The 27,087-nt window shown below is 42.1% G+C and overlaps 2 protein-coding genes across 6 annotated transcripts; one reads left to right on the plus strand and one right to left on the minus strand.

Moving 5' to 3' along the window:
* Positions 1-192: 192 nt before the first annotated feature.
* Positions 193-3,777, minus strand: cmklr2 (chemerin chemokine-like receptor 2). 2 transcript variants are annotated; one of them, XM_028393485.1, is made up of 3 exons: positions 3,485-3,777; positions 2,578-2,735; positions 193-2,484 (listed from the first exon to the last, which is right to left on the minus strand). In XM_028393485.1, the coding sequence occupies exon 3, from the start codon at positions 2,464-2,466 to the stop codon at positions 1,384-1,386; it is 1,083 nt and encodes a 360-aa protein (XP_028249286.1). In that variant the 5' UTR covers positions 2,467-2,484; positions 2,578-2,735; positions 3,485-3,777; the 3' UTR covers positions 193-1,383. The 2 variants fall into 2 exon arrangements, with proteins under 2 accessions (XP_028249286.1, XP_028249285.1); XM_028393484.1 differs by having other exon boundaries at positions 2,578-2,683; positions 3,485-3,771.
* On the plus strand, positions 2,575-26,314 carry adam23b (ADAM metallopeptidase domain 23b). 4 transcript variants are annotated; one of them, XM_028393480.1, is made up of 27 exons: positions 2,575-2,883; positions 8,778-9,232; positions 9,772-9,989; positions 10,223-10,299; positions 13,194-13,257; positions 13,938-14,020; positions 14,160-14,223; positions 14,949-15,021; positions 15,393-15,472; positions 15,633-15,698; positions 15,874-15,942; positions 16,414-16,580; positions 17,004-17,088; positions 17,182-17,269; positions 18,202-18,253; positions 18,698-18,797; positions 18,885-18,956; positions 19,033-19,119; positions 19,194-19,274; positions 19,365-19,415; positions 19,514-19,577; positions 19,662-19,767; positions 20,086-20,205; positions 20,336-20,504; positions 21,283-21,394; positions 22,671-22,761; positions 24,477-26,314. In XM_028393480.1, exons 2-27 carry the CDS (start codon positions 9,157-9,159, stop codon positions 24,520-24,522), a joined length of 2,361 nt encoding a protein of 786 aa, XP_028249281.1. In that variant the 5' UTR covers positions 2,575-2,883; positions 8,778-9,156; the 3' UTR covers positions 24,523-26,314. The 4 variants fall into 4 exon arrangements, with proteins under 4 accessions (XP_028249281.1, XP_028249283.1, XP_028249282.1 ...); XM_028393482.1 differs by lacking the exon at positions 8,778-9,232 and having other exon boundaries at positions 2,575-3,006; XM_028393479.1 differs by lacking the exon at positions 2,575-2,883 and having other exon boundaries at positions 8,346-9,232.
* The last annotated feature ends 773 nt before the right edge of the window (positions 26,315-27,087 follow it).

A 27,087-nucleotide genomic window follows, 5' to 3' on the forward strand; every position in this document is an offset into this window, starting at 1 on the left:
GTAAACAGACCCTGTGGAAATGGAAAGGAAATGCACATCTGGACTTACGTCAGCCTTGTGCATACTTTCAAGACCTGCATAAATCCCACAGGAAATCTGTTCTGTTTGTACATAACACAGAAGAACACACTCAAACAAAGCAGTTATGTTCAGAAGAACACATTTATTAAGATATGTGCTATTTACTTTAAATATATTATTATAAAATGTGTTTATACAGCAATAACAGCACAGACTGTGAAACATGTTAAAATACACTGATACATGATAGAATACAATAGAAATACTTTATTCATCCCAAGCTGGGGGATTGCGTGATTTTAGCAGCAAATATTAAACTGTATGAAAATATAATAATGTTATGTAAAAATTATTCCTGCATTATATCTCATCATTAAGACCTTAAGTAGCATATTGAAAAGAAACAAAAGTGTAAATGCATTTAATCAAGGGACAATATTTACATGTTCGGTGCCAAAAACAATTTAAAATCATCACAATCATTCATCATAATTTTCCAGTAGACTAGGGATATCATCAGATTGCTTGATTAGTGTAATCATCAGTCCAAAACAAAAATATAAAACCTGTAATTAGTCATAGAAAAAGAGAACAGCTTAGAGCTTTAATGCAGAACTTTTGTCTCCCTCTTCTGGCAGCAGGAGTAATCAGCTGATACCAATGTGGCTGTTACATTTATTTTACCAAAATGGTAAATGCTTTAATGAGTTGGAAATGTGGAAATTGCTTGGTTCTGAACACAAGCCAGGGTATTTGCAGAGCTAGTGTTTATCCTTGCAGTCCTCCCTCTGAATGGCAAGTTTCTTGTTTATCTGGATTATCAGAAACTTTTCTTGGACGCTGCCTTGGTTTTTCCCAGCGGAGGCTTCAGTAAAGCCCTAGTTTCTGTAGCTCACCAGTTGCTCTCCTCTTCAGCTTTGCTAACAGAATGCCAGAGTGGGAATGTCACCACAGACATCGCTATTCTGCAAAATACAGAGGGATCTAGATCCTGATAGTCTCAATCAGCTCTGTGTAAATTAGTTTAGCATGGGCTTGGATGCACAACACACTCTATATAGCTTTAACAGTTATTTAGCAATAATTGAATTATTATTTTACAATAGATTATCTGCAGAATTACAACTAAATGAATGCTTGAGCTCAGAGGTGCCTCTTTGTCTGCAAAATAAATGGAATCATATTATCTCCCTGCATTATATTCTTTAGCTTTAAGAGTAACTGTCAGTTGAAGAATATATATCTTTGTCCAAATGAAAGAAAATAGGAAAAGCTTAGCCGGAACCACCGGCTGTGATAATCCACCACTCCAGTCGGTCTTGTTTTTCATAGACCGCTGCTCCAGTCTGAGAATGTTTGCAATCACAATGGAGTTGAGGATTCCACAGGCTCCTCTGGGACACTGTTCTGGTGAACCCCTGGCACAGACTCCACTTCTGTGGCAGAGATAGACTGGCTGAGCTCTCTGAGTGAACTTTTAGTCATGTCCAGACATGCACGCTTCAGGAGGTGACGCACCTTTTTGCCCATGAGCATGTATAACACGGGGTTAATGCAGCTGTTGAAAAAGCCTAAGCTGGTGGCAAGAGGAAAGCCAGCTTTCAGTATGTTGTGGAGGTAAAATGAGGAATGTATAGATAACTCCATTAAACTAAACGTGTGAAAAGGTGTCCAGCACAAAAAGAAGGCCAGGATCACTGCAGTGACTGTTCTGGAGAAGCTTGATAGGCGGACTGAACCCTGAGATCGATTCACTTTGATTGTCAGCAGTATACCTGTCACACATATAGCAGTAAAAGGCAGGAGAAAGCCCACAGTGGTACGTATGACCACTATAATAATGTGTGTCATGGCCCCTGAGTGGCCATCCTGCGTGTGGAAGTTGTTGAAGCATACCACCTTGTCATGTAAGCGCACAGTGTCACGAAAGATCAGCGCGGGGCAGCTTAGGATGGCAGCCAGCACCCATATACAGCCACACACCATCCAGGCTCTCTCTACAGTGCGATGCTTCTGAGACCAGTTCAGATGGACCAGAGAGATATACCTGTCTATACTGAGAACTGTCAGGAACAGCACACTGGCGTACATGTTCATCACTGACACAAATGAGTTGATCTTGCACATGGCCACACCAAAGTCCCAGTGGAAGTCCCGCAGTATGTAATCAATGTAGAAAGGGAGGAAAAGCACAAATACAAAGTCTGCCATGGCTAGATTGAGTACCCAGATACTGTTCACTGTCTTTTTGCTCTTGAATGCTGTCACCCAAATAACAGTTCCATTTCCGATCAGACCCAGCACAAAGGAGATGATGTAGATGACCACTGAGATGATGTGCATAGTTTCCTTCTGACTGTGGTCTACTTTAAGTTCTTCCACGTCGCCGTACTCCAGGTAATATTCGTAGGTGTAGTTCCCGTAGTCTTCACTGGACTCACCCATTGTTTTGATCGATCTTATCTGTAGAAACAGTATCTCATAATAAGATGCATTGATGTAAGCACAAAGTACAAATATCCTCGCATCATATGAGTTCGTAACACAGGTTCTCACCTTCACAGTCTTTGTGATTCTGCCCAGCAAAACTCCTGGATCCAGCTGCCTGTCTTGTCCCTCTTTCCGGTCATTCAGTTAAGAGTTGGGTGTTTCCTGAGCAGCCCTGGAACATTGTGTCAACATCCATTTAGATCAACAGTGTGGCGAGTGAGATGCTTCACAGATGAGGCAGGAATGGTATGATTCATAAAGGAAGGGAGGAACGGACAAATCATTTTACATGAGATTTTAGTGTCAAGGATGAAAAACAAACAGATGTGGTTCACTGTTCATCTTTATCACATCTGAATGTGGCAAAAGTGGGTGAGTTCACAAAGCTATTTTTATCAATATCAAGGTCAGAACAGACTGAACGGATGCTGCAGTGGTACAAGTCACGCTGAGACACAAATTCATCACGGATATGTGTTCACAGCTAAATGTTAGGTGAGATAAACATGTTTTTCTTGGATTATTTCTACTTATTGATCAGTTTGAAAAACAAAACGTTTACACCTAGTAAGTAAACATCTAACAAGATAGTTTAAATAAACACAAATGTCTAACTTTTAACTTTGCATCAGTAATATCGAGATAGAAATAGACATGCATTAATGCAAATATAAGCATTTTAATACACAAAAGTGAAACTAATATATTAACAAATTAATGGCAGACATGATCAGACTAATTTAAAAAAAAATGCAAAATTTGAAACTTTAGATTTCTAGATTTTTAGAAGTTTAGATTAACGCATAGATACAGATAGTACATAAATATCAGTTAATATCGCTCATTTAGCAAATCCAGCCTGCGGAAATGGGAAGTAACATTTCGTAGTAAAGCCTCTGCCACATATACAGTGTTGAATACTAATGGGATTAACATGGAGTTTTTTTTCTGCAGGATTTCAGTCATCGCTTACCTAAAAAGAGCTGCGCACTGTTTTCATGTGCTCCAGCAGCTCCCGGTTGAAAGCTGCTGCTGTCTGAGCCTTTTTGTGTAGCTCCGTTCTTGACTTGTCTCTCAGCAGTTCAGTGTGAAACTCTTCTCGGCAGCATGTGTGTAGTCTTTCCGTCAACCCAATCCAAACTAAACTCCGCTGCTGGGTACGGGTCGGGGCTGAGATGTGCAGTGGGTGCGCCTGGCTGACGCGTCAAAAGTGGACCACAGAATGAAGAAACGTTATTGGTCAGCCGCACGGAATGAAGAATGCTTTCATTCAGCGGAGCTGTGGCTGCCTCTCATGACTGCAAACCACAAACTCACACTTTACGGAGAAGTTTTGAAAGCTGCAGACTGCCTCAGTGAAGCGCTGAAGTTTTCAGACAATCGTTCGAGTCACTGTAATTTAGGGACCGTCAATAAATTACCGTGAAAACCACATTAGTATTTTTAAAGTAACTTCTACATATCCAAGAAACTGTAAACTTAAGCCGAAATACGTCAGTACAAGAGACGAATAAGACACTGTTTGTAGTGCATATTAAGAGCTTCTTCTACTTTTTTTAATCGAAAAATCAATTTCAATAGCTACCATGTTGTGTTCAAATGTGACTCAAACCTATGCTGGACTGTATTACTAAAAGACATACATAAGACACATGTTATCAAAATGGATTTAAAGGATATTTAATTTTAGAATAATATCTTCATGGCAAATATGGATTTTTATTCATTTTTCAAGTCAAATTCTATTTTAATATTTTTGTATAGAATCCAGTAAGAGGTGTGTCTTATTTGTCTATTTGAGCAATACACTATGAATACCTGTCTCTAAGAACTATCCCTTTAATGCATGGTGGTGTCTGCTACAGTAAACTGTGGTGAAAGAATTTCAGTACTTTCACTGAGCTGAAAAATTGGCTTGGATAACTGTGAAGCCTCGCAGCTCCTGCATTAATAATACATATATTATGAATCTCTTTCACATCTTTCATTAGAGTCTCTTGGGCCGCTTCACACCCACATCTTTAAAGCTACACGTGCACAGTTTGTGAAGTATGCAGCGCTACAAGCTGAGATAACTCTGATGATGATTATGTTCTGATTGAAGCTCCTCCAGAGACAAACATTATACAACAGCTGTGTAGTACTGCCTCTGATGAGTTTCCTGACAATCTTGTGGGAAATCTGTAACTCTTGACAATATTTACGCAAAGTCAACACAGCAGCAAGGAAATGTGGTTAAACAGATTCTTCCTGAAACTTGTCAAGACATAAAAAATCTTTCATACACCTCCGCGATGTTATGGCACCACACATATCCACCTCTCCAATCTCCATAACTTTTCCATCTGTCTTTTGGTTCCAACATTTGCTCTCAACATTGGCAGTGGGAGTAGGAATGTGTTGTAAACAAGCCTAATATGAATGTAATTAGAAAAGAAAATTGAATTTAAAAAAATACAGCTGTCTGTTCCACCTAAATCACAAACTTGAACTCTTCCTTGCAGGTATTTGTATCGGTCAGCCTGCCAAATGCAGCGGTCCAAGGTTTTTTTTTTTTATGGAAAGTTAAGACATTGCAGTGATGTGTAGTTCTGACCTTTTAGATATAAAATGCAAACACTAGTTCACCTTATCTTATCCATGTTCTTACCCCATTTTGCCCTGGACTGGGCACTTTTTCTTATTAGCACAGAAATTCATGAATTGTGGCCAGAAATGTGTTTTGTGAGGTCACAGTGACTTTTGACCTTTCATATCCTAATTGTAAGTCATCCTTTAGTCCAAGTGACACCTTGGAATTAGTTTATTCTTTATGGGTTAAGATAAAGAATTGGGATGTTCATAGTCTGATTAGTCTTTATACACTCAACAAAAATATAAACGCAACACTTTTGTTTTTGCTCCCATGTTTCATGAGATGGACTTGAAGATCTAAACTTCATTCCAGATACACAATATTACCATTCCTCTCAAACATTGTTCACAAATCTGTCTAAATGTGTGATAGTGAGCACTTCTGCTTTGCTGAGATAATCCATCCCACCTCACAGGTGTGCCACATCAAGATGCTGATCTGACATCATGATTAGTGCACAGGTGTACCTTAAACTGCCCACAATAAAAGGCCACCCTGAAATGTGCATTTTGTTTCTGCTTTATTGGCGGTCTGGGGACTCAGAACCAGTCAGTATCTGGTGTGACCACCATTTGCCTCATGCAGTGCAACACATCTTCTTCGCATAGAGTTTATCAGATTGTCTATTGTGGCCTGTGGAATGTTGGTCCACTCCTCTTCAATGGCTGTGCGAAGCTGCTGGATATTAGTGGGAACTGGTGCACGCTGTCGTATACGCCGGTCAAGCACATCCCAAACATGTTCAATGGGTGACATGTCCGGTGAGTATGCTGGCCATGCAAGAACTGGGACATTTTCAGCTTCCAAGAATTGTGTACAGATCCTTGCAACATGGGGCCGTGCATTATCTTGCTGAAACATGAGGTGATGTTCATGGATGTATGGCACAACAATGGGCCTCAGGATCTCATCACGGTATCTCTGTGCATTCAAAATGCCATCAATAAAATGCACCTGTGTTCTTCGTCCATAACAGATGCCTGCCCATACCATGACCCCACCACCACCATGGGCCACTCGATCCACAACATTGACATCAGCAAAGCGCTCACCCACACGACGCCACACACGCTGTCTGCCATCTGCCCTGAACAATGTAAACCGAGATTCATCCGTGAAGAGAACACCTCTCCAACGTGCTAGACGCCATCGAATGTGAGCATTTGCCCACTCAAGTCTGTTACGGCGACGATCTGGAGTCAGGTTAAGACCCCGATGAGGACGACGAGCATGCAGTTGAGCTTCCCTGAGACGGTTTCTGACAGTTTGTGCAGAAATTGTTTGGTTATGCAAACCAATTGTTTCAGCAGCTGTCTGAGTGGCTGGTCTCAGACGATCTCGGAGGTGAACCTGCTGGATGTGGAGGTCCTGGGCTGGTGTGGTTACTCGTGGTCTGCGGTTGTGAGGCCGGTTGGATGTACTGCCATATTCTCTGAAACGCCTTTGGAGACGGCTTATGGTGGAGAAATGAACATTCAATGCATGAGCAACAGATCTGGTTGACATTCCTGCTGTCAGCATGCCAATTGCACGCTCCCTCAATGCTTGTGGCATCTGTGGCATTTTGCTGTGAGACAAAACTGCACATTTCAGGGTGGCCTTTTATTGTGGGCAGTTTGAGGTACACCTGTGCACTAATCATGATGTCAGATCAGCATCTTGATGTGGCACACCTGTGAGGTGGGATGGATTATCTCAGCAAAGCAGAAGTGCTCACTATCACACATTTAGACAGATTTGTGAACAATGTTTGAGAGGAATGGTAATATTGTGTATCTGGAATGAAGTTTAGATCTTCAAGTCCATCTCATGAAACATGGGAGCAAAAACAAAAGTGTTGCGTTTATATTTTTGTTGAGTGTATCTAAAACTACAATGAACATTCAGATAAGGTTCAATGTACAGTACTGAAATTTACATCAGCATCAGAAGCATTTTTGCTTATCCTTCTCGTTTGGATTCATCAGATAGCCAGACATTCTTGGCTCAGCTGTCTTGATCTCCAGCGGGCTGAAATGCCTGCTCAAGGGGCTTTTAGGGAAAATGGAGCAATCATCATCACTTGAACACCAGCGTTGATGCTTTTTCTCAGGCTCTGTTTGTATGAGCAGTGCTCAGATTCATAAACTATTCATGTCATTGTACTTTAACATGTTTAGAGAAAATTGTGAGTTCACGTGCCTCCATTTTCTCTATAAATTCTAGCCAAATACAGGACATACAGCAGAGGAGGCAGATATAGGCTACTGTGCAGAAGTTTGCACAAAAAGGCCAATTTGTTTACTACTGGGTCTTCATAGTTTTTATTAATTCAGAATAATAACACACCTTGCACAATACCAAAGAAATAAGGTTGCTAAAACTAGATGTAAGTACAACACTCCAATAAAAGTCAGTGACGTAGTATATATGCACACGTTTGTTCCATATGTACGGGGGTAGTAACTCCTTTATTTATTTTTCATCCCACTTGCCAGTGAGTTATTATTGTTTTCCATATACCATATATTGAATGTATGGTTTTTCCACGGGACATGGTGGTTTTAGCGCCCTCTAGAAAAGAACCAAAGGAATACCCCACGCTTGTCAACATTGACTTGTATGCTGTTTGTGTGGTAAATCAGAGTCTAATAGGCTCTGCTGAAATTAGCAACTTTGTTGTTTTTCTGTTAAATGTAGGGTAGGAGATTTTTTTTCGGCCAGATTTTGAAAGTAAACACACGCCCCTTTCTCTCGGAGCTTACCCCGAAGCCACGCCTCCCAACCAGTCTGTGCCATCATGCATGTACCTCTCTGCACAGAGCAGGAAGAGCGCGACAACCAGCCAACTATACATGCAGGTGCGCCTCGCAGGATTGGCTGATGTTTTTAGCGTTTTTATAGCTTCCACAGATGATTAATATTCTTCGTTTCAAAGCGAAACTGCCGAACTAATCGGTTGCTATCGAAATGTAAAGAGAAGTTACACTAATTTAACGAAAAGTGCATCAGAATGAAATCTCCTACCCTACCTTTAAAAGTTCACATTCTGACTGACGGGTGTTATCAGGAATAATGACGATAAGTTTCTTTTTAATTTTGGGCTGCTTTGTAAATTGAGCGCTGCTTCTTCCAAGATGCTAGCTTAAATGTAGTGCTGTGCTACATGCTAATTTAGTTTTTAATTTTCAGTGTTTAAAAATTAAAAGATGTAACATTCCTAGTCCAGCGCTCTAACCACTACACCTTTTAGCCCCATTGAGGAACAATTCAGAACTCAGACCTCACCCGGCAACAACAAATCCTATTTTCTGATTGGTCGATAGGTCGCTAATTCAGCGCACAGTCTGCCTTTAGGAGTTTCTGTGCGATGAAGTTAATCCTTTCTCCGCGTGAGAAATGCCATGAGTGGCGTGTTACGTGTGAACTTGGTGAATAGCGTGAGACTTGAGAGCATTTGTCATAGATCAGTCAGTTTAACAGCAGCTTTGGTAAACAATAGGAGTATTTCTGATTTATACGTTGTTTAAAGATCTCACTTTTTCCATAAATAGCACAATATAACAACACTATTTTCATTTGTATTGTATTTTTACTTGATCTAATGTAATTTATTTGATGAGTCGTTTTTTTCCTTGATCTATTTTTTCAGGAAGTGTTGTAGTACTTAATAGATTTGTGATCATGATCAATACACCGGTCATGTTTTCCGTGATTGTTACGTAACCACCCCGGGCTCCTTGTGGCACCACGGGTGCGGGGAGGAAGGACATCTTTTGAGCTAATCGAGGAGGAGCCTCCTGGTTGACTTCCAGTCGCTGCTGCCTGGCCACCGCCTTCTTTTAGATACCCCCTCCTCCCCTCTTCCTCCTACCTCCTCCTCCTCCTCCAGCCGCTACTGCAGCAGCAGAGCCCGGTGTATCCATGAAGAAAGCCCCCCTGCACGGCACCACCCCCGCCACGATGGGCCGCGAGCTACTAACTGGGTTGATGTGTTGATATTGAGATATTTCAGTTATCAAATATGAATCATGCATTTGATATTTCTGGCCACTTTGCTCGTCAGCGTCCTTTCGCCTTGGCTTCATCCATCACTAGCTTCATCCGGTACGTATTGTAACAGCTTGCTGGCTCCTTTTTTTTTTGTCACTTTCATCTAATTGGCTGCCGACTTAACAAAATATAATGATATCTGATGATGTACATGTGGGCACATATGATCGCGTTTATCTCCAAACAGCACCGGGATGTTATTATATTTGATGCGTCTTCAGCATGATGGTGCATGAGGACAGACTACAGCATCTTTTGTTCAGCTAATAAAATAGTGCTCTTTATTATGTATGATCTCTACAGTTGCATCAATAGGACTCTATGCTCCCTGCACGATGTTGGATTAATGCTGCAGTTTTTACCAGGAGCATATCAAAAGTAGCTTTCAATCACAAGAAGCGATTCTGTATCATAAATCAAGACGACTACCATATTCAGCTGTCAGTTTAATGCTGCACTGTATAATGGAGCCGCAGACACTTACCTCAGTCTTATCAATGTGTTTCATGATTCAAGGATGGCAGCTGTGTAAGGTCAAGGTTTTTCATGTGTGTGTGTGTGTGTGTGTGTGTGTGTTGAAAATTATCTTGCAGAGTCTCAAGGAGTAGAGGACAAGGTTGAGAGGGACGCAGTGGCAGCACTGCTGAAGCAACAGGCAACTGCAGCACCTGCTACAGACAACACAACACACCATGCAGTAGAGCATGTGATCACCTACCCCTCGCGTTTGATCTACTACCTAAACGAGGACTCGGAGAGCACCTACCATGATCTAAACACACGGGTAAAGAACCAAGCCTCAGAGAACCAGGTGAGCAAGAGCTAAGGATGGATGGGATGCAGCAGAGAGATTGATGCTGGGATGATGTAAAAAACATTGGCAGACTGATGAAGTTTGTCTCAAAGCACCTAAACACATACGGTGTATATGAACCAGTGCAGCCATGCTGATGGAAGCCTTCCTTCCACTACTGTACATTACCGTCTGTCTTTTTAGTGTTTAAGGTGGACCCTAGAGGATTTTTGTCTTGCTCTCCTCCACAGGCAGTGCACCTCTCCCAAGCCAGTTTCCAGTTAGAGGCATTTGGCTCTAGATTTATTCTGGATCTCGCGCTGAACAAGTAAGTCCTCCACATCTCAGCTAAATGCAGTAAGGCAATGGTAATTCTTTTCTTTGTTTGTTAGTATGTTTTAGACAAGCAAAAGTAACCATGTTTATGTGAGGTGTTTTGTGCAAGTCTTTATTTTCCTAGCATCATCCTTAGAGTCACTTTTTGTGGTATAGAGGAAGCAAATAAACTGGAATTTCCCTTCAGTCATAACAGCATAGTTTCAGTATTTGTTTTAAGATCAGAAGTGACCATATAGTTCAGCAAAACTACAGGCTGTCAGTATTTTATAACCTTGTTCAAAGATCATTTCTTTAGTAGAAACTGGACATAGTTGTAATACTACGAGTTGTAAAAGACAGTTAAAATAACATGATTTGCGTTTTTGATGATATGGCACTAAACAGATTGAACTTGTACTAAGCAATAACAAGCCTCTCTTTTGGCATCATAATGACCAGAAATAGTGTTTAAAGGTGTCCGTGCTTTACAACCGAAACAAAAATGACAACATTCCCATCAGTAGATGACTGTCGTAAATGATATGTCTCTCTTATGTCAGATCAATGACTAATGCAGCATCATTTGGAGACAATGTAATCAGGGAAATTGAGTAGGTCAGCACACTGGTTTCCAAGTGTTAAGAGCAATCCTAGTTCGCCTGCCAGACTACAGACAAGGACAGACTGTTCTGTTATCGCGACGCTTTTGGATAGAAACGTCTATCGTTAATAAGCTTGTATCAAAATGAGCAGAGCGAGACTCCCACTCAGAGCGCTCCAGACAGTCAATGGTATTGATTTACTCCCTACATAAAGTAGCCAGTCTACATATGTGAAGGCTTAATGTACATGGGGATAAAGGACTTAAAAAGGCAGAGAGGATTTCAGACCCCTTAATGGGATTTAAAGCCAGATCCTGTTAAAATATTGTAGGTTTATATGTCTAATACTACTGTTTGGCGTTCGGCCTGTGTCTGACTGATTATCACAGATCAGAGAGCAAATCTTGTTTGTGTTTTTTGCGTGGTAATAATATGCAACATGACTTGGTGTTCTAGTCTTATGCTGTTAGTTGATACCAGACTGAAATATTGTTTTTTTAAAGCAGATGACACACAGAAATGAAGTGCAACCCTGGCAGCCATCTTTGTAGTCGTGTCGTGGCTGTAAAGTGCAGATTTTCAGCCAAATCAGATTTGACTTGTTGTTTGTGCTGCTCCTGATAAAGAAAAATGCATTCCGCCTCGCTTCTTTGGTGTATTTCACTCATTTCATATTCATAGCATGTAGCATACGTTAAGTTGCAGAGACACAACTTTGTGTCTTTCCCGGTGCGTCATGTTTAATAAATGTTGTTCTGTACAATGTCAGACATTCAGGAACCACTGCAGAGAATCTTCACAGCAGTAAGAGTGTGACCTTGATTCCCAGCTGTTTGCTCCTAGGTTATCTGTGAGACGCATCTTTTTTCATGTGAGAACAGGATTTAAATTCTGCTTAGTGGTGTAGCTGCGACAGCGCTGATCTAAATATAGATAAGTCTGCAACCTGCCAATGGGTGCATCTTTATCTGCTCACCTTTTGTTGTACCTGTGATTGTGCAGGCCACTAAAAAGATGGTGTTACACTGAGAGAACTTAGATCTGGTCTGTGCCTTGTATTTTAGCATCAATGGAGCTGGCTCTCCTAATGGACTGTAGATTGTTGTAGAGTTTTCATTAGAGCGTCTTCATTGTTATGAGCAGTGAGACGTGGTTCTGCTACAGGATTTCAGAACTGCATTTGATCTGGTGCCAGACATTAAGAGCCTCCTGCAGTTTTTTTGGATGTTGCTCTCTGCCTCACCTCTTTCAGTGCTGCTGAATTGTGGCACGCTCCCGTGCACTGAGAGACCTTGGTCCCTCCTCGTGCGCTTACATTTATATAGACACACGCCTCTAGATGCTCACGTTCCAGTGCTGTACCCTTCTGCAATGTGGTGCGCCCACACTCTCATACAAACACCACCACACTGTGGTGTGGCCCACCCCTCTCGCCCTGCCTCATCTGTCAAGCTATAAATAGCCCTTCACTCAGGAATCTCTCAGAGATGCTGCTCGCGCTTCGACTCTCCCCTCATAATGGTGCACTTCCTGCTTGCGTGCTGCTAAGCATCACTCACATATCTCAAACGACAGATCCATCACATCCATCTTTTTTTTTTCCACACTGCGACAGGGCCACATGTCCACTGTGAAGAGGATATTTTTGATTTGCAAGGTTACTCAGACAAAAAAAAGCGCCATTGTGGCAGAAATTGCAGTCTCTTGAAGTCAGCTAACAGATAGAGTGTGTGTAACGGTGAGGGACGCTGACTCAGACAAGCAGGAACTGCCGGGAGGACTGTTGTGTTCAAGGTGAAGCAGAGGCCTCACAATCATTTATCACACTTTCAGATTCAGTTTCTTGTTTCTGTTCCTGTTATTTGTGCAGATTCTTAATAACTGGTTTGGTTTTAGAATTTTTGAGGATGAAATGTAGTTTCAGAGTGATTTTACTACTGTGTTTTTGAGGGATTGTGGGATTGACCAAACTCGGCTTTTGTATGTGCTGCCTCTGACAGGGTTGATTATCACCCTCAGGAGTTTATGCATCATTTTTTTTTCCTGAGGCAACATTTAACATCCCCACTGTGCTTTTGAGATGCCATGGGAGTGTTTGTGCAGTATAATCCCGGCGCTGTGGTGATGACTCCACTTGTTTAAACGCCAACCGAAGCAGTACTCACTGCTAGTTTAAAAACCACAATGTGTGAGTCACAGAAAGCAAAGACAGACAGACTTGTGTGTGTTTTTATTGTGAACTGCACCACATCCTTTCACCATAACTGACTGCAATCTGTTTTTTTTTTGGTTTTTTTATCAGTGACTTGCTGTCTTCAGATTATGTCGAGATCCACTATGAAGGGGGGAAACCCGTTCTGTCAAAGGTAACTTTTGTTTATTTGTGCTGGAATTTAAATTGGTATGTGGTTCTTATCCGTTTGTTTTGTGCAGTCATGTATTTTTCAGTAAAATCAAAGGTCCAGATGTGTTTTGTAGATAGATAGATAGATAGATAGATGAGGAAAGAGGAGATAGTGATGGGGAGGGGGGATGAAAGCTGCTTCCTGCTGCTGCTACTGCTGATTCAGGCAGAGGGCTGGGTTGGGCATACTGTAGCTGAATCAGCAGGGTTTTGCTCCCCTGCAGCCTCCTGCTGGAGCACTAGTCACATGACAAGGGAGAGAAAACACTCTGCAGTATCAGCGCAGGGTGGGATGGGTGAAATGTGTGCGAGAGAGCGTGAGAGAGAGAGGAGAGAGAGATGTAGTGGTGGTGGTGAGGGAGGTGTCCTCGCCTCACCCTGGGATTGAGTCACAAGTAGTGCCAGGACCCACCTTGCATTGTATTAACATCACATCTTAACAAGCATAGATGGAGACCCCCTGCAGGAATGCACTGCAAGGAAGCCAAAACGACATCTGTGACACAAGCTGTTAAATCCTCAGAACTGCTTTAAAATTCAAACGTCATTAGATATTCAGAGTGCAGAGAGTTTCGCGTGCTATGCTTCCAGTAAGGCTGCTTTGCTGTGATGCTGCATTAGCACTGTGTCTTCTTCCCTCAGGGTGGTGAGCACTGTTACTACCACGGCCAGGTGAGAGGGAACGATAACTCCCGTGTGGCCTTATCTACCTGCAACGGGTTGCAGTAAGTGAACCGCAGAGTTGTGTTTAATAATCCTTGCTGTGTTCAGAATAACTCTGGATATACTCATCTCTGCTCCTTAGCTCCTATTGACTCATTATCGACCGGTTTCTCTCCCTTTTCTTCTCCCTCCTCCCGGCAGCGGGATGTTTGACGATGGAGTCCATATGTATCTAATTGAGCCTTTACAACAGACCCATTCGATTGTAAGTTAGCATCTGTCGCATGAACCAAAATACTTAACACACAGATAAGACATGAACACAACATGCTCTACTGTTCCTGCTTTAGTGTTTTGCGTGGAGGATATCCTGATGATCCTGCTGTTAATAAAGGAAGAAAGATGAGATAATGAAGCATGTCTGGACAAAGTGAAATCCAACATGAGATTAAGCGCATGACTTATGCTGTAGTATACTGGTTGCAATAGGGAAAATACTGGAAAAAACTCTTGATAGTATATTCATCTTCACAATTTACATTTAACCTAAAGAGTTGTATTATATTTTGTCATTAATATTATAGGGCTAAGTACTATATCATGATGTACCTGACAGTAACAGATGTTTACAGCTTTCTTATATAAGTATATGTGTTCTTTTTTGTTAGATACATGAATGATGCATGAAAATAGATTCACTATTTAATCTGGGAACCTGTCTTGTTCTCCTTTGAGAACCACAGCAATGGGTTAACACAAATTATATTTCTTAACTTCAAATAAGTGGCTTTGACTCAGGATAAGACCTTGTACCTGAATCCAAATACAGAAATACATATATAATTAAAGAAGAAAGGTGCATAAATAAATATATACACACAGACAGACAAAATCCCCATAAATGAGTAACTAAACTTAATCACTGTCTTCTGCCAGCCTGTCCCAGTTCCTGCTCCACCTTTTTTATTCTTGTTTGTCTCACTCCTGCAGGATACAGCTGCAAGGCCTCACAAACTCAAAAGAACAGCCTCTTTTCCATGGAACAATGATTCAGAGGAACAGGGTAAGACCTAAATTACCGTCATCTTACATAAACTCCATCAGTCCTCTGAACGGCTCCACGCCCCTCTTAACCATGACAATATTTTCCTTATGTATGTTCACCACAAAGTACGGCAGAGCACAAGATTTTAAAACGCTACTTTAATGTACCTACTTTTATTTTAGGAAGTGGAAACACCTGGTAATTTCCTGGGAGATCATAAAGCATGAGGGTTTCATGTTTCATTGGAAGATTGAAGAAACAATTTAGCAATTTCTGGGAAAACATCAAAATCAAAACCCATTGCTGACAACTTGAACACACAGAACAAGTCTACACAGCTGTAAATACTCAATAAATGTGTTGAAGTGTTTCCTTGTGTGTGTTTTCAGAAGAGGAGGAGGAGGAGGAGGAACAGCTCTTCTCAGAGCTGGATGAACTCTCCTGGCTGAAGCGCAGGAAAAAGCGAGCAGTAAGGCTCTGAGCTCACCTCAGCCCCAAGTTCACCCACCCTCGATTCATCATACAGCGAGTGTGCAATAATAGTAGTGTGCACAGTCAAACCTGTGGTGATACTAAGGCTCCTAATTACGTGCTTGGAACTACCTTGTCATTGCTGTTTTGTTTTGCAGATTCCTCGCAATGTGTTTGAGGAGATGAAGTATTTGGAAGTCATGATTGTCAGTGACCATAGTATGGTATGTGACTTTACTGAAGCAACAACAGCTTCAAAGTGCATGCTTTGACTTCTTTATTCATTTTATACTCTTTAACTGGTAGTTTCCCATTTACATATCAGATTTTATTTTATTTTTCCCAGCATTGTCACTGAAGTCTGCAGCCTGTTAACCTTCTCTTTTTTTATGTTTGCAGTTTAAACGGCACAGAAACAAGCAGCACACAAGAAACTTTGCCAAGTCAGTGGTCAATGTTGTGGATGGTGTGAGTAACCTTTCTATGTTATCCTCTGACAAATGCGGCATGTAGGCTTTAATCCACTTTTAACCACAATTTGTCTGCATTCTGAACTGTCATAGAAAAATGTCGCCAAATCTTAATTGGAAAATTGCTAACTACATGACATTGGTTTAAAGTTAGTAGTGTTCTTTGTGCTGAACTCAGATGTCTGATGAGGTGTGTTCTGGCTGGTTTGTCAGTGTATTTGTTAGTTTACATGTAGATTACACAGATTAAGGATGCATCCTCGATTGCTCTGTGTTGTCATCATATGTGTTAATACTCCCTCCATTTCTCACTGTTCTCAGTGTGCTACATCCCCTCATCTGTCCTCCTCAAACAGTACAGATTTAAATCCACACCTGGTGTTCCTCTCTCCTCTCCCTGTGTCTCTCTCTACCTCTCTCTGTCTTTTTTTTCTTTATTGCTTCCATTCACTACCTGCTTCAATGGCAGATCTTCAAAGAGCAACTTCATACACGTGTGGTGCTTGTTGCTGTGGAGATCTGGACGGACAGGGATCACATCCCCATAAGCGTGATGCCGCTGGAAATGCTGCGAGATTTTTCTAAGTACCGGCAACAGAACATCAAGCACCATGCTGACTCTGTGCAGCTGCTCTCGTAAGTTTATTTAAACAAAATCTCTTTCTGTCACACTTACTGCAGTGCATGGATCACTTTAACTAATTTTAAATCTCGAGCATTTTCTTTTTATGTTACTTTTTTGTGATTATTTAAACATTTTAAAACTAGTAAAAATGCCTTTATTTACTTTATGTCTGTTGGCTAAACAAATAGCAATGCTACATAATAACAGTGAGTTTCGCATCATTTCTATGCAGCTTTTTCTTCTCATAATATTCTCTGACTGTTCATATTTTTGAACATTCATGCTGCACTCATTGTGTGTGTGGCCTGCAGCTGTAGCTACTTGTTCTGTACTGCATCTTCAGGGGTGGATCTTCACATCAAATATTTAGTTAGGCTCGCATTTTGACCTAACCCTCTGTGACTCCCTCTGCCTGTCCTCCATCGTTCTTGTAGAAATGTGACCTTCCACTACCGCAGAAGCAGCACTGCATACTTTGGAGGCATGTGCTCCGTGAGCCGCGGAGTAGGGGTCAACGAGGTCAGTCATACGGTCATACATCCAGCATCGCTCTGATCATTCATCAGAGAGTGTGACTGCAAGGGGATAATGTCTGCTCTGTTGCATCCACAGTACGGCACCACCTGGTCTATGGCGGGGTCTCTGTCCCAAAGTCTGGCACAGAACTTAGGCATCCAGTGGGACCCAGCATCCAAGAGAAGTATACATGACACACTCTTTGTTAACTGACAGAAAGCTCAAGTGAGAAAGGGAGGGCCAAACTCATAAGGTTCATGTTACTTTGAGGGTCTAGAGAGGTCTAAATCTGTAGCATTGAAAGGAAGGATCTCACACTGTTTATAGAGGGGATATGTCAGGCCATTGATGATCAACAGAGCTTTTCTGTATACAGCTCTGCTGTAAAGGTCACCCAAGGGCTTCTGTTGACACAACACTATCTTCCTCAGCTCCTCTTCCTTCCTCTTGTTGTGGTCAGCTCTTTTTCTGTTCACCAGAGTGCCCATCACTGGACATAAATGTTGAAAACCAGAAACCTACTGAAAAAGCTTAAAGTCCTGTTGTGCAGGATAAATACTGCAAGGCACTTGTGTTTATAAGAGAACATTTTGTAAGCCTTGTGTTAGATTTCATATCAAATCCTTATAGACCTTAAAATCAGCAGAGGATGCCTGCAAAACACAAAATTTTTTTTTTCTTTTTTCCCTTTTTATGGGAACAAACTGTCCCTTTACTCCCACAGTGCCAGGAGTGACAGATGGAAAAATGCACCGATTGGTCCAAAACTAGAGACTTCACAGAGTCTGGATCAAGGATTTATGCTCAGTTTAATATCACAGTGCTTAATGAGGCAGAGTCGTCACAATGATGCCAGGTTGTAAATTGTGATCTCAAAAAAAAAGCTGACCATCAGCAAAATTATTTTTATGCTCCAGAACTGGTGAGCGTGAGTATGTCAGTGAAAAATAGACAGAAGGAATTTTCTTTATTCAGCAGAAAGCTGTGGATATCAGGTGTAAATGCACTGGTTCAGGCTGCTTCTCATTTTTAATTCTTATTGAAATCATTTTAAATCTCTCTCCTTTTTTGTTTTGTTTTTTTTTTTTCTCTCTGCTCTTTCTGACCTGTTTGCAGAGGAATGTGGATGTGTTAACCTGTGGGCTGGTTGCATAATGGAGGACACAGGGTAATGTCCAACCTATCCCCGGAGACACACACACACACACACACCTCAGAGAGGGACAGTGGAACAATAACAGATGCTTGTGTCATCTGCACTGTAGTAGTAGTAGTAGTTTGGTTTCATTCATTGTTACATATCAAAGAAATATGTGTGTAATAATAAAATAAGTGACCCTATTTACTCCTGATATTTTTAGGCTGCATGTTAACGGAATGGTTACTTAGAAGCTGAGTTGTATAAATGACTTCATTCATAGTCAGCGTATTATCTGCAGCAGATGGTGGTGGTCATTTTAGAGAAGCAAAAAGAACAGAAGCAAAGGGTTAAACTGCTGTGGATGAGTCCGCCGCACCACCTGGAGAAGAACCCTCCTCAAATCACACATCATAGGGAACTGTATGTTCATCCTCACTGTTTGGTCATCAGTGATTTTCTCTCCCTGCTTAGAGTCCAACACCCACAGAAATTCTCCAAATGCAGCATCACAGATTACAAGGAGTTCCTTTTAAAAGGTGGAGGCTCTTGTCTGTTTAACAGGCCAACCAAGGTTAGAAGCCCACAGTTGTACCTCACTCTTCACAGCTGTCGTGAATAACACAACCTCTCCTTACACTGCCTCATCTTATCTCGGCAGCTGTTTGAGGTAGCAGAGTGTGGGAATGGATTTGTTGAAGTGGGCGAGGAGTGTGACTGCGGCACAAGAACAGTAAGTTTACTTGGGTATGTCACGTCTGTTTGTGGTCGGCTGTTTGTTCAGATGGGTGAAGCTCCTCTTCTTTCAGGATTGCTACAAGGAATGCTGCAAGAAGTGTTCCCTTGCCAACGGGGCACACTGCAGTGATGGTCCGTGCTGCAACAACACATGTCTGGTATGTGTCGTGTATATACAGCACAAAGTTTTTAATTCTGAAACGTTAATTCATACTTCTTCTTCTCTTCACAGTTCTTTCCACGGGGCTACAGTTGTCGGTATGCTGTGAATGACTGTGACATCTCAGAGACCTGCACTGGGGACTCTGGACAGGTGCTCTTATGTTGTTTTAGATTTGGTTCACTCTCTGCATGGTAAAGATAACGTCGATACTTACGTCAATGTTTATGTTTTTTTGTGCAGTGCCCTCCTAACCTTCATAAACAAGATGGTTACCAGTGTCAGCTAAACCAGGTATGAAAAAGAAACTTTTTTTTAGCCCCACAGTCATGCAGCAGTTTCGGAGGAGCAAGCAAAGAATGTAAATGTACTTTCTCCCTCTCTTTTTAAAGGGACGCTGCTACAGTGGAGAGTGCAAGACCAGAGAGAACCAGTGCAAATATATCTGGGGGCCAAGTAAGTCGATACCAGAGCATAGTATCAGCGACTGTATGATAAGAGACTTTTGTATGCTGTTCATTTCTCCTCTCTTTATTACAGAGGCTGGAGGCTCAGAGAAGTTCTGCTATGAGAAGCTCAATACAGAGGGCACAGAGAAGGGCAACTGTGGAAAGGATGGAGAGAAATGGGTGCAGTGTAGCAAACAGTGAGTTTTAAATGAAGAGACCTATTCCTCTGCATACGTTAGATGTGTGTGCCTGGTTCTTACATGGCTTGTATTGAAGAGGGACAGAGAAAATGAAGCTGCGCCCTGCTAGAAGCATTTCGGTGACTGTTTTATTATTTTTGTGTTAAAATATATATATATATATATCTTTTGCACTTACTTTGCCGATTCGGCAGCTTCTACAATAAAAACCTCTTCTAACATTTCCTGGTTCCAAGCAGCATTATGTACCATTTACACAGTACAGTGTGATGGAAGAGGCGTCTGTACACATTTCTGTTTGCCTGTTTTACACAGTGACGTGTTCTGCGGCTACCTTCTGTGTACCGATGTTGGGCGTACCCCGCGCATTGGAATGATGAAAGGAGATGTTACCCCCACCTCATTTAATCACCAAGGCAACGTGATACAGTGCACGTAAACACATGTTTAATTCATTATAGCACCAGTTTCATCCTGGAGACTTATTTACTGGTTTCCTTTTCTAATGAGGGTTGATACTGTTCTTCTCTATTCACCTCTCCTCCGTCTTCATCCTTCTTCTCAGTGGTGCCCACGTCCTTTTGGACGATGACACTGATTTAGGCTACGTGGAGGATGGGACTCCCTGTGGGCCGTCAATGATGTGCCTTGACCGCAAGTGTCTGCCCATCCAGTCACTCAACATGAGCACCTGCCCCACTGGACCTAATGGACAGGTGTGCTCTGCCCATGGGGTGAGTCTGGCTGCACACTGGCCTCATTTATTACAGTTTAATGTGAAAAACATCAACACAACACAGAGCAGAGGCCAGGCTGCAGACTGCTTTAAATGAGACAGAAACGGCAATGTCTACAGTTACTGTGTCCTCTTTGTGTCCCAGTGAGCCTGCAGCAAAATATTACATCCCTCATTGTTTTCATTGCTTCCTCTGTGCAAACAAAAGGAGACATTCTTGTTTATTATTGTGCCCAGATCTCATAGCAGTGTGTGCATGCAGAGACATAGTTGCAGTTTAGAGAGGCAGAGTGTAACCCATGTTATTTTGTGTTTCTACAGTTGACCAATGTTTCAACCGTACATGCAGTTGTTGACATGAAATGCAGCAGGATGCATCTCCATAAAGAAAAGTGCAAATAGTTATTGAAAGTAGGATTAAAAAAAAGAAAAATGAGCCATTCTTCTAAACACCTCATGGTGGCACTGTTGGTTCACTGGGGCAACTAAATAGAATGTAACTCCTGGTAATGCTAAGTTAAGCCTCTTCATTTCCTATGATGATGAGTCAAAGTCAGCATTATATCTCAAACATTGCATGTGTTGTGCACTTAAACCAGCTTAGGTTCCTGCTTGCACTGTTTGTATATAAATTTGTTTAAGCTGACCTGTCTGAATATGGCAGAAATGTAGAGCTGCATGAAACTCAATCCCATCAGGTATAAGCCTGGTGTGTCAGCACATTTATTTCAGGCTTTTGCTCCCTCTCTTTTTGCCTTTTTGTCTGATCTGTACAGGTGTGTAACAATGAAGCCACATGTACCTGTGACACCACTTGGGCAGGGACAGACTGTAGCATGCCTGACCCGCCCAAAGAGCCTGAGGTCACTCAGGATGAAGAACCCAAGGGTCGGTTTCCTCCTCTTTTAACTCTTAAGCCATGTGAAAGAATGAATAACACAAATGTATATGCATATAGCCAAGATTCACACTGATGATATTATTTCTGTATGTTTCTCTGCATTATTACATTGTTAGCTAAACATGAGTCAGCATAGGTTTCTGAGACTTTTACAGGTGTTCTGGGGTCCTACAGACTTCTGATGACAGTAGTGTTAGATTTGTTTGAGGATGACATGATCACACACTTTAGCTGTACACTTGAAGACACTTGAAGGGGGAGGTGCTTAAAGGGGCGGGAAGCGTCATAGGGGGAACCGTGTCTCTTCATCCATGACTCTGAAGCAGAAGTCTGCTTTTTGTTTTTGACAGGGTGGTAATAATGCTCCTTTTCCCTCTGCACAGTGAGCGTGGCCACTAACAGGCTGATAGGGGCAGTAGCAGGGACCATTCTGGCCCTGGGGGTGATTTTTGGAGGCACAGGGTGGGGAATAGAGTAAGCATCTTTAACCCTTTCACAGCTCTTCCTCTCATAGTGGTGCCTCAGTGTGCGGGCGGTCTCGTGAGCCGGCCTGAGCCCGTGTGTGCGTCCCGGTGGCTTTGTGTTTTCTTGTGTGTTGGTGATGACCATATAATCGTCATGTGATTGGATGTTTTCAGTGTCGTGTGATTGATGGATTTCCCCTCCTCCTCTTCTCCTCCTGCCACTTCCTGTTGTTCTCCCATTACTACAAGCCTCTTTCTTCATACTTCCTCTTCCTCTTCTTGTCCCCTTTTCTTTCTCCTATTCTTAGTTGTTATGTGGTTGCTCCTGTGATCCTCTCCTTTCTGGGGCATGTGGGGCATTTAGATGAAAACAGTCCTGAGAAGTGTCCAGCTAGTGACCTGGCTTGTCAGTCAGTGGTAGGCTGTGTGGTGACTGGGACCCTTAAAAATATTCTGTACTGCAGCTCACATATCACCACTAAACCTGTGATGGATACCAAAGGTCTAGTCGTCTGCACAACCTTAACAGACAAACCACTGATAATCGATACCTTCAACTGACACCAGATAAATGAAAATACTCCTGGAGCATTTGCTTGATAATATTCAAGTCACTTTATGCAGTAAAAGGGGGCTGGAAAGCATGCAAAATGCATTCTCAGATTCAGTCATTTTACTGTAATAGTATACTTATGGTGATGTTTTCTGTTCCATGTGAGATCGTCATTGTATAGTTACGTGTATTGATTCAGTAAGTGAGTATAGAAACTCATGTTTTTTTCCCCATAACCCTTTACAGGTCCTAGTGCCACCAATCTAATAATAGGCTCCATCGCCGGAGCCATCCTTGTGGCTGCCATAGTGCTGGGGGGCACTGGATGGGGCTTTAAGTAAGCAACACGCCGCATGCCTCTCCTGCACTAACTCTAGCATCCCTGCTGCTTCTAGACACGACACCAGGGTTTGAGCTCCTGCTACAGAATACAGGCCCCACAGAGTGAAAATCAGAAAATACAAAGAATGAAACAAGCTACCTGAAATTTAGAGCACATGCATGACATTTAGGAAGGCGTAAATGTGATGGTTTTTTTTTGAAATATTTTTTTAAGAGACACTATCTGTGCATCTGTAGCAGAACTTCAAACTGATTGGACGGGCAGAGCTCAATGCTTGACATGCATGTTCAGTAAAAGTTGATAATTTCACAAAACAGAGGTGAACTTTTAACAGCTGAACTGAATATAGATTGCTCGTGTTAATAGATCATAACATCTCTGTGCAGCTAGGAAATGCACTTTATTGTGCAAGAGATTATCTTCGATACCTACGTCTAATTTGTTGCTTATAAGCCCGCTGTCTTGAGCAACAGGGGTGTTAAACATTTTAACCTAAAGAGACTCAAATCAGAAATACAAACCTGCAGCCACCAAAGCATGCCAGATATCAAAGCATCATGGGCGTTACCAGAACAGAAAAACAGAAGGAAAGCAAACAGTAATAAGAGATGAAAAGATTTCTGCATGTTGACTTGTTGATTTGGAGGAGGTCAGTTCATTGCACAAAGGCTGAGTCAAACTCCCTGACGTAGAGTGAGTCCCGGGTTTGTCGTGCTCTCATCACTTCCGTGATCTTTTTCTCAATCCGTCATTGTTCGAGGCTGAGACTTTAATCATGGTGAGAGCGACACAGAGAATCCAGGACCAGATTTTTTGTTGTCTGCAGCCTTTGTGCCATGGCTGGCCACACCCACCTGGATCAGACCAAGCTCCGCCCTAGAGCAGAGCAGGACTCTCGGACCCCGCCCACACCAGCTGCCATTGCTGCCTGCTTCACAGACCTGGTACAGACACGGCACATTGCACTGCATGACCCACGCACAGCAATAGTGCCAACCTCAACTGGCCTACTATTGGAACAGGTGCATGACAGAGTGATTAGAAGCCCCACAACAAGCCACAGTACGGGGAGGTTATGCATCACTCCTGTTGTTGTTACTCGTTGTCCCACTGTTGTGGTAGTAGTTGCTGCTGCTGCTGCTGTGGTTGTTGTTTCTGTGGTCGTCTCCTCTATCCCTGCTCTATAGCATATATATATTTTGTGTTAGCTCTTTCCTCCTGATGGTTATGTTTTGAGTGGAACAAATGTCTTTCCCATCAAAACTGGTAATAAGACATGTCTCCTACACTTCACCTTTGTAAACGGATGTTGCACGCACAAGCCAATCAGCACTTGTCTGCAAGAAGGTGACAGAGGACGTATATGTCCGGAACATTTTTATTTGGCTCATCAGTGATGCACATCACTGAAGAAAACATAAAAATGTCACCATTAGTCAAGTTGAGACTTAAATGTTTGTGACTGTTAGTCCCTCTGAGTGTCTCTTTGCAGTCAAGACTGAACTGGCCAACGTGGACCAGCCTTTCCTCACTTCAGTGTGCACATTGGGGATATTTTCTTTCATGAACAGAGTGTTAAGTTGCAGAAGAATTTTCATATGAGCACTAACTGGAGGGATGAGTGTGGTTGCTTGTCCAGGTTTCATTAGCTTTGTGTAAGAAATGCAACTACAGATGACACTGACTCTTCTTTCTTGTCTCCTCAAAAGAAATGTGAAGAAACGGCGATACGATCCCAACGCCACAGCCATTTAACTCACGGAGAGATGGCAATCACAGAAGGACTCCTCCAAGGCTTCCTTAGTTGGCTACCTGACAGCTGGACTGCACTTATTGCTGCTGATCTTTGGCATTAGATTTACTTGAAAAAAAAAACAAAAAACATAGTGGACATTTTAATAAATTCCATCGTAGTGACATTATAAATGCAGCCTTCTCAACTCCACCTCACCCATGTAACAACCCACACCTCCTACCTATGATCTCTAGAGTGACAGAGCTCCTCCTCCATCCTTTTAGTGCCAGTGCACAGGCGTTCAGGCGGAATCCACACCACTCTCTCACCTGGCATGTTTTATTGACACAAAGCGTGCTGCTTGCTGGCCACACTTTCTCTGGCATGAAGAGCCCTCTCTCTCTCTCTCTCTCTCTGCAGGGCTCTGCATGGCTAACAATGCTATAAAATATAACGCAAAGACAACAAAAAAAAGTGCAGGAGAAAGAGTTCAAACCAAACCCAGAGGAAAGTAGGTTCCTGTAGTTCGGGTGCTGCAGAAGATTAAAGGAGGCTGCATGTGAGGACGGAGCAGACCTCGTAGTGAATGCTCACACACAAAGACACACACTTACACAAAATTGTACATAATTAAGAAGTTTTGGAGGTTTGGAATTGACAGCATATTTTACAAGGACATCAGTTGCTTTCCTTTTTTTTATCTCAGCATGTTGTATAGCGGGTGTTTTTGGCAATGTTATCATTAAAAAAAAAAAAAAAAGGATTTGGGCCAAAATCATTCATTACAGCGGATAGAGCAGCCGCAGTGTCGAGGAGAAGCACGCCAGTTCTAGAGAGATTCAGACTGTGATCACGTCCGTCGTCACAAGATTCCCTCTCCTCCCCCCTCTTTCCTTCTTCTTGAAGTATCTTCAACAGTGACTCAAAAGCCAAAGAACCAATCACCTGAACATATGGATGTTGTTGCACACAGAGCACTTTCCCCTCCTCTGTCTGCAGCCAGTGGTGCCTCTCGTACTGCTGAGGGTAAATGAAGTCTGCCTGCGCAGGCGCTCACCTGTCCAGCCAGGTGTCACTTAACAGTCCTCAACAACACCCACTATACTGGCTTTAGACCTTTTTGCTCTCATAAACTCTTTGTAGAAACCAAGTTCAGCTCTACTGGTAACGCTGCATGCCATCACTATAGTGGGCTTATAATTCTATATGGGAGTCCCCCAAAAATCCGCAAGAAAAATAATGCTACAACAGATAGGTGCATGTCAACAAGGAAAAACATTTAACTTTTATTTACTATGCAAAGAGAGATATTGCACAAAAAGTATGGGTAATAGTGATATTAATGTAAACATGGAATTACAAAAAAAACAAAAAACAAACAAAAAAACTCTGCTAATCTTTTGTATTTGGCCACTACCACATCTTTCATTTCGCTGCCAACTGTGGACGAACAAATGAATACATGAAAAAAAGAATCAATATTCCCAGTGAAAAGCGAGAGAGCACCCTTTTACATTTGTGGAACTGAAAACCATTTTTTGTGTGTTTTACATTCAGTCTAATAATATTTTTAATCACACACAAACACACACACAGATACACACACACTGTATGGTGCCTGTACATATTGGGGCCTGAACAGTTTCCTCGTGCAGGGCTATCATTTCCAGTCCAGCTGATAGTTGGTGTGTTCCAGGTGCTGCCATAGCACTGGCATCGTTGTAAACCTCCATGTTGCTCATCGTCTGGTGTCCCTCTCTCTCTCTCTCTCTCTCTCACTGCATCATGTACAGTTGGACTGATTAATAAAATACTGACAAATTTTATCCCAGCACCTGTCTTTTTTTCTCTGAAAATCCATCTATTATACTTTGAATTTGTTGTATAGTTCAGTTTACAGAAGTGCATATTGTTTTATTAAGCACAGAAGAAGACGTTGAAGAACTATGTTCTAATACATCAACCTTAAGTCACCAAAAACAGCATGAGAAAGACAAAAAAACTCAAATACAAAAACAGTGAAGTATCAATTCTGGTTTTCCTAGAGGAAAGTTCAGCGGATGTTCCTCCACCACCTCTTACTGCAGACTCCTCTTGATCACTCCCATCCAGGAACATGAACATCCAGACTTGTTAAAAACTGATCCTAAAAAGACACCTGACCAGGTGTCCAAGGATACCTGTTACTCAGAGCGATTATGTGGAAAGTTGTCATTTTAACCTCTGGCATTGAGCTGCTTGGAGTATGTTGAAGAAATGAGCGCCTGCATTCATGTGGAAAGCCTGAAAGTTGACCCATCACCCTTAGGCCCCGTTCACACTGGAGAAAGTTAATCCAGCTGGAGTAGGATTGTATCTGGATAGTCTTTAAGCTGGATAAATTCAGACCTATTTTCAAATTTTCAAATCCACACTCAATCCAGCTTAATCCGGCTTGTTTGCGGTCCTCCAAACCGCTAGGTGGCACCGTAACATAATAGACAGAGTCTGTTTAGGACCGTGTGTGCGCATGCGTTTTTTTTGTCCCATGTTGCTCGTTCCTTCGTTTTTTTCCAGTTTAAAAAGCAGTTTATTCCTTTGCAGCC

This window comes from Parambassis ranga, chromosome 21 (genome assembly GCF_900634625.1).
Source record: "Parambassis ranga chromosome 21, fParRan2.1, whole genome shotgun sequence".
NCBI classification, from domain to species: domain Eukaryota; kingdom Metazoa; phylum Chordata; class Actinopteri; family Ambassidae; genus Parambassis; species Parambassis ranga.

Bases quoted from the DNA above. Each gene is read 5' to 3' on its own strand.
- adam23b (XM_028393480.1), top strand. From the start codon at position 9,157: ATGCATTTGATATTTCTGGCCACTTTGCTCGTCAGCGTCCTTTCGCCT. The intron at 19,120-19,193 runs GTATGTGTCGTG...TTCTCTTCACAG, and splicing joins GCTGCAACAACACATGTCTG to TTCTTTCCACGGGGCTACAG. The intron at 20,505-21,282 runs GTGAGTCTGGCT...TGATCTGTACAG, and splicing joins AGGTGTGCTCTGCCCATGGG to GTGTGTAACAATGAAGCCAC.
- cmklr2 (XM_028393485.1), bottom strand. From the start codon at position 2,466: ATGGGTGAGTCCAGTGAAGACTACGGGAACTACACCTACGAATATTAC.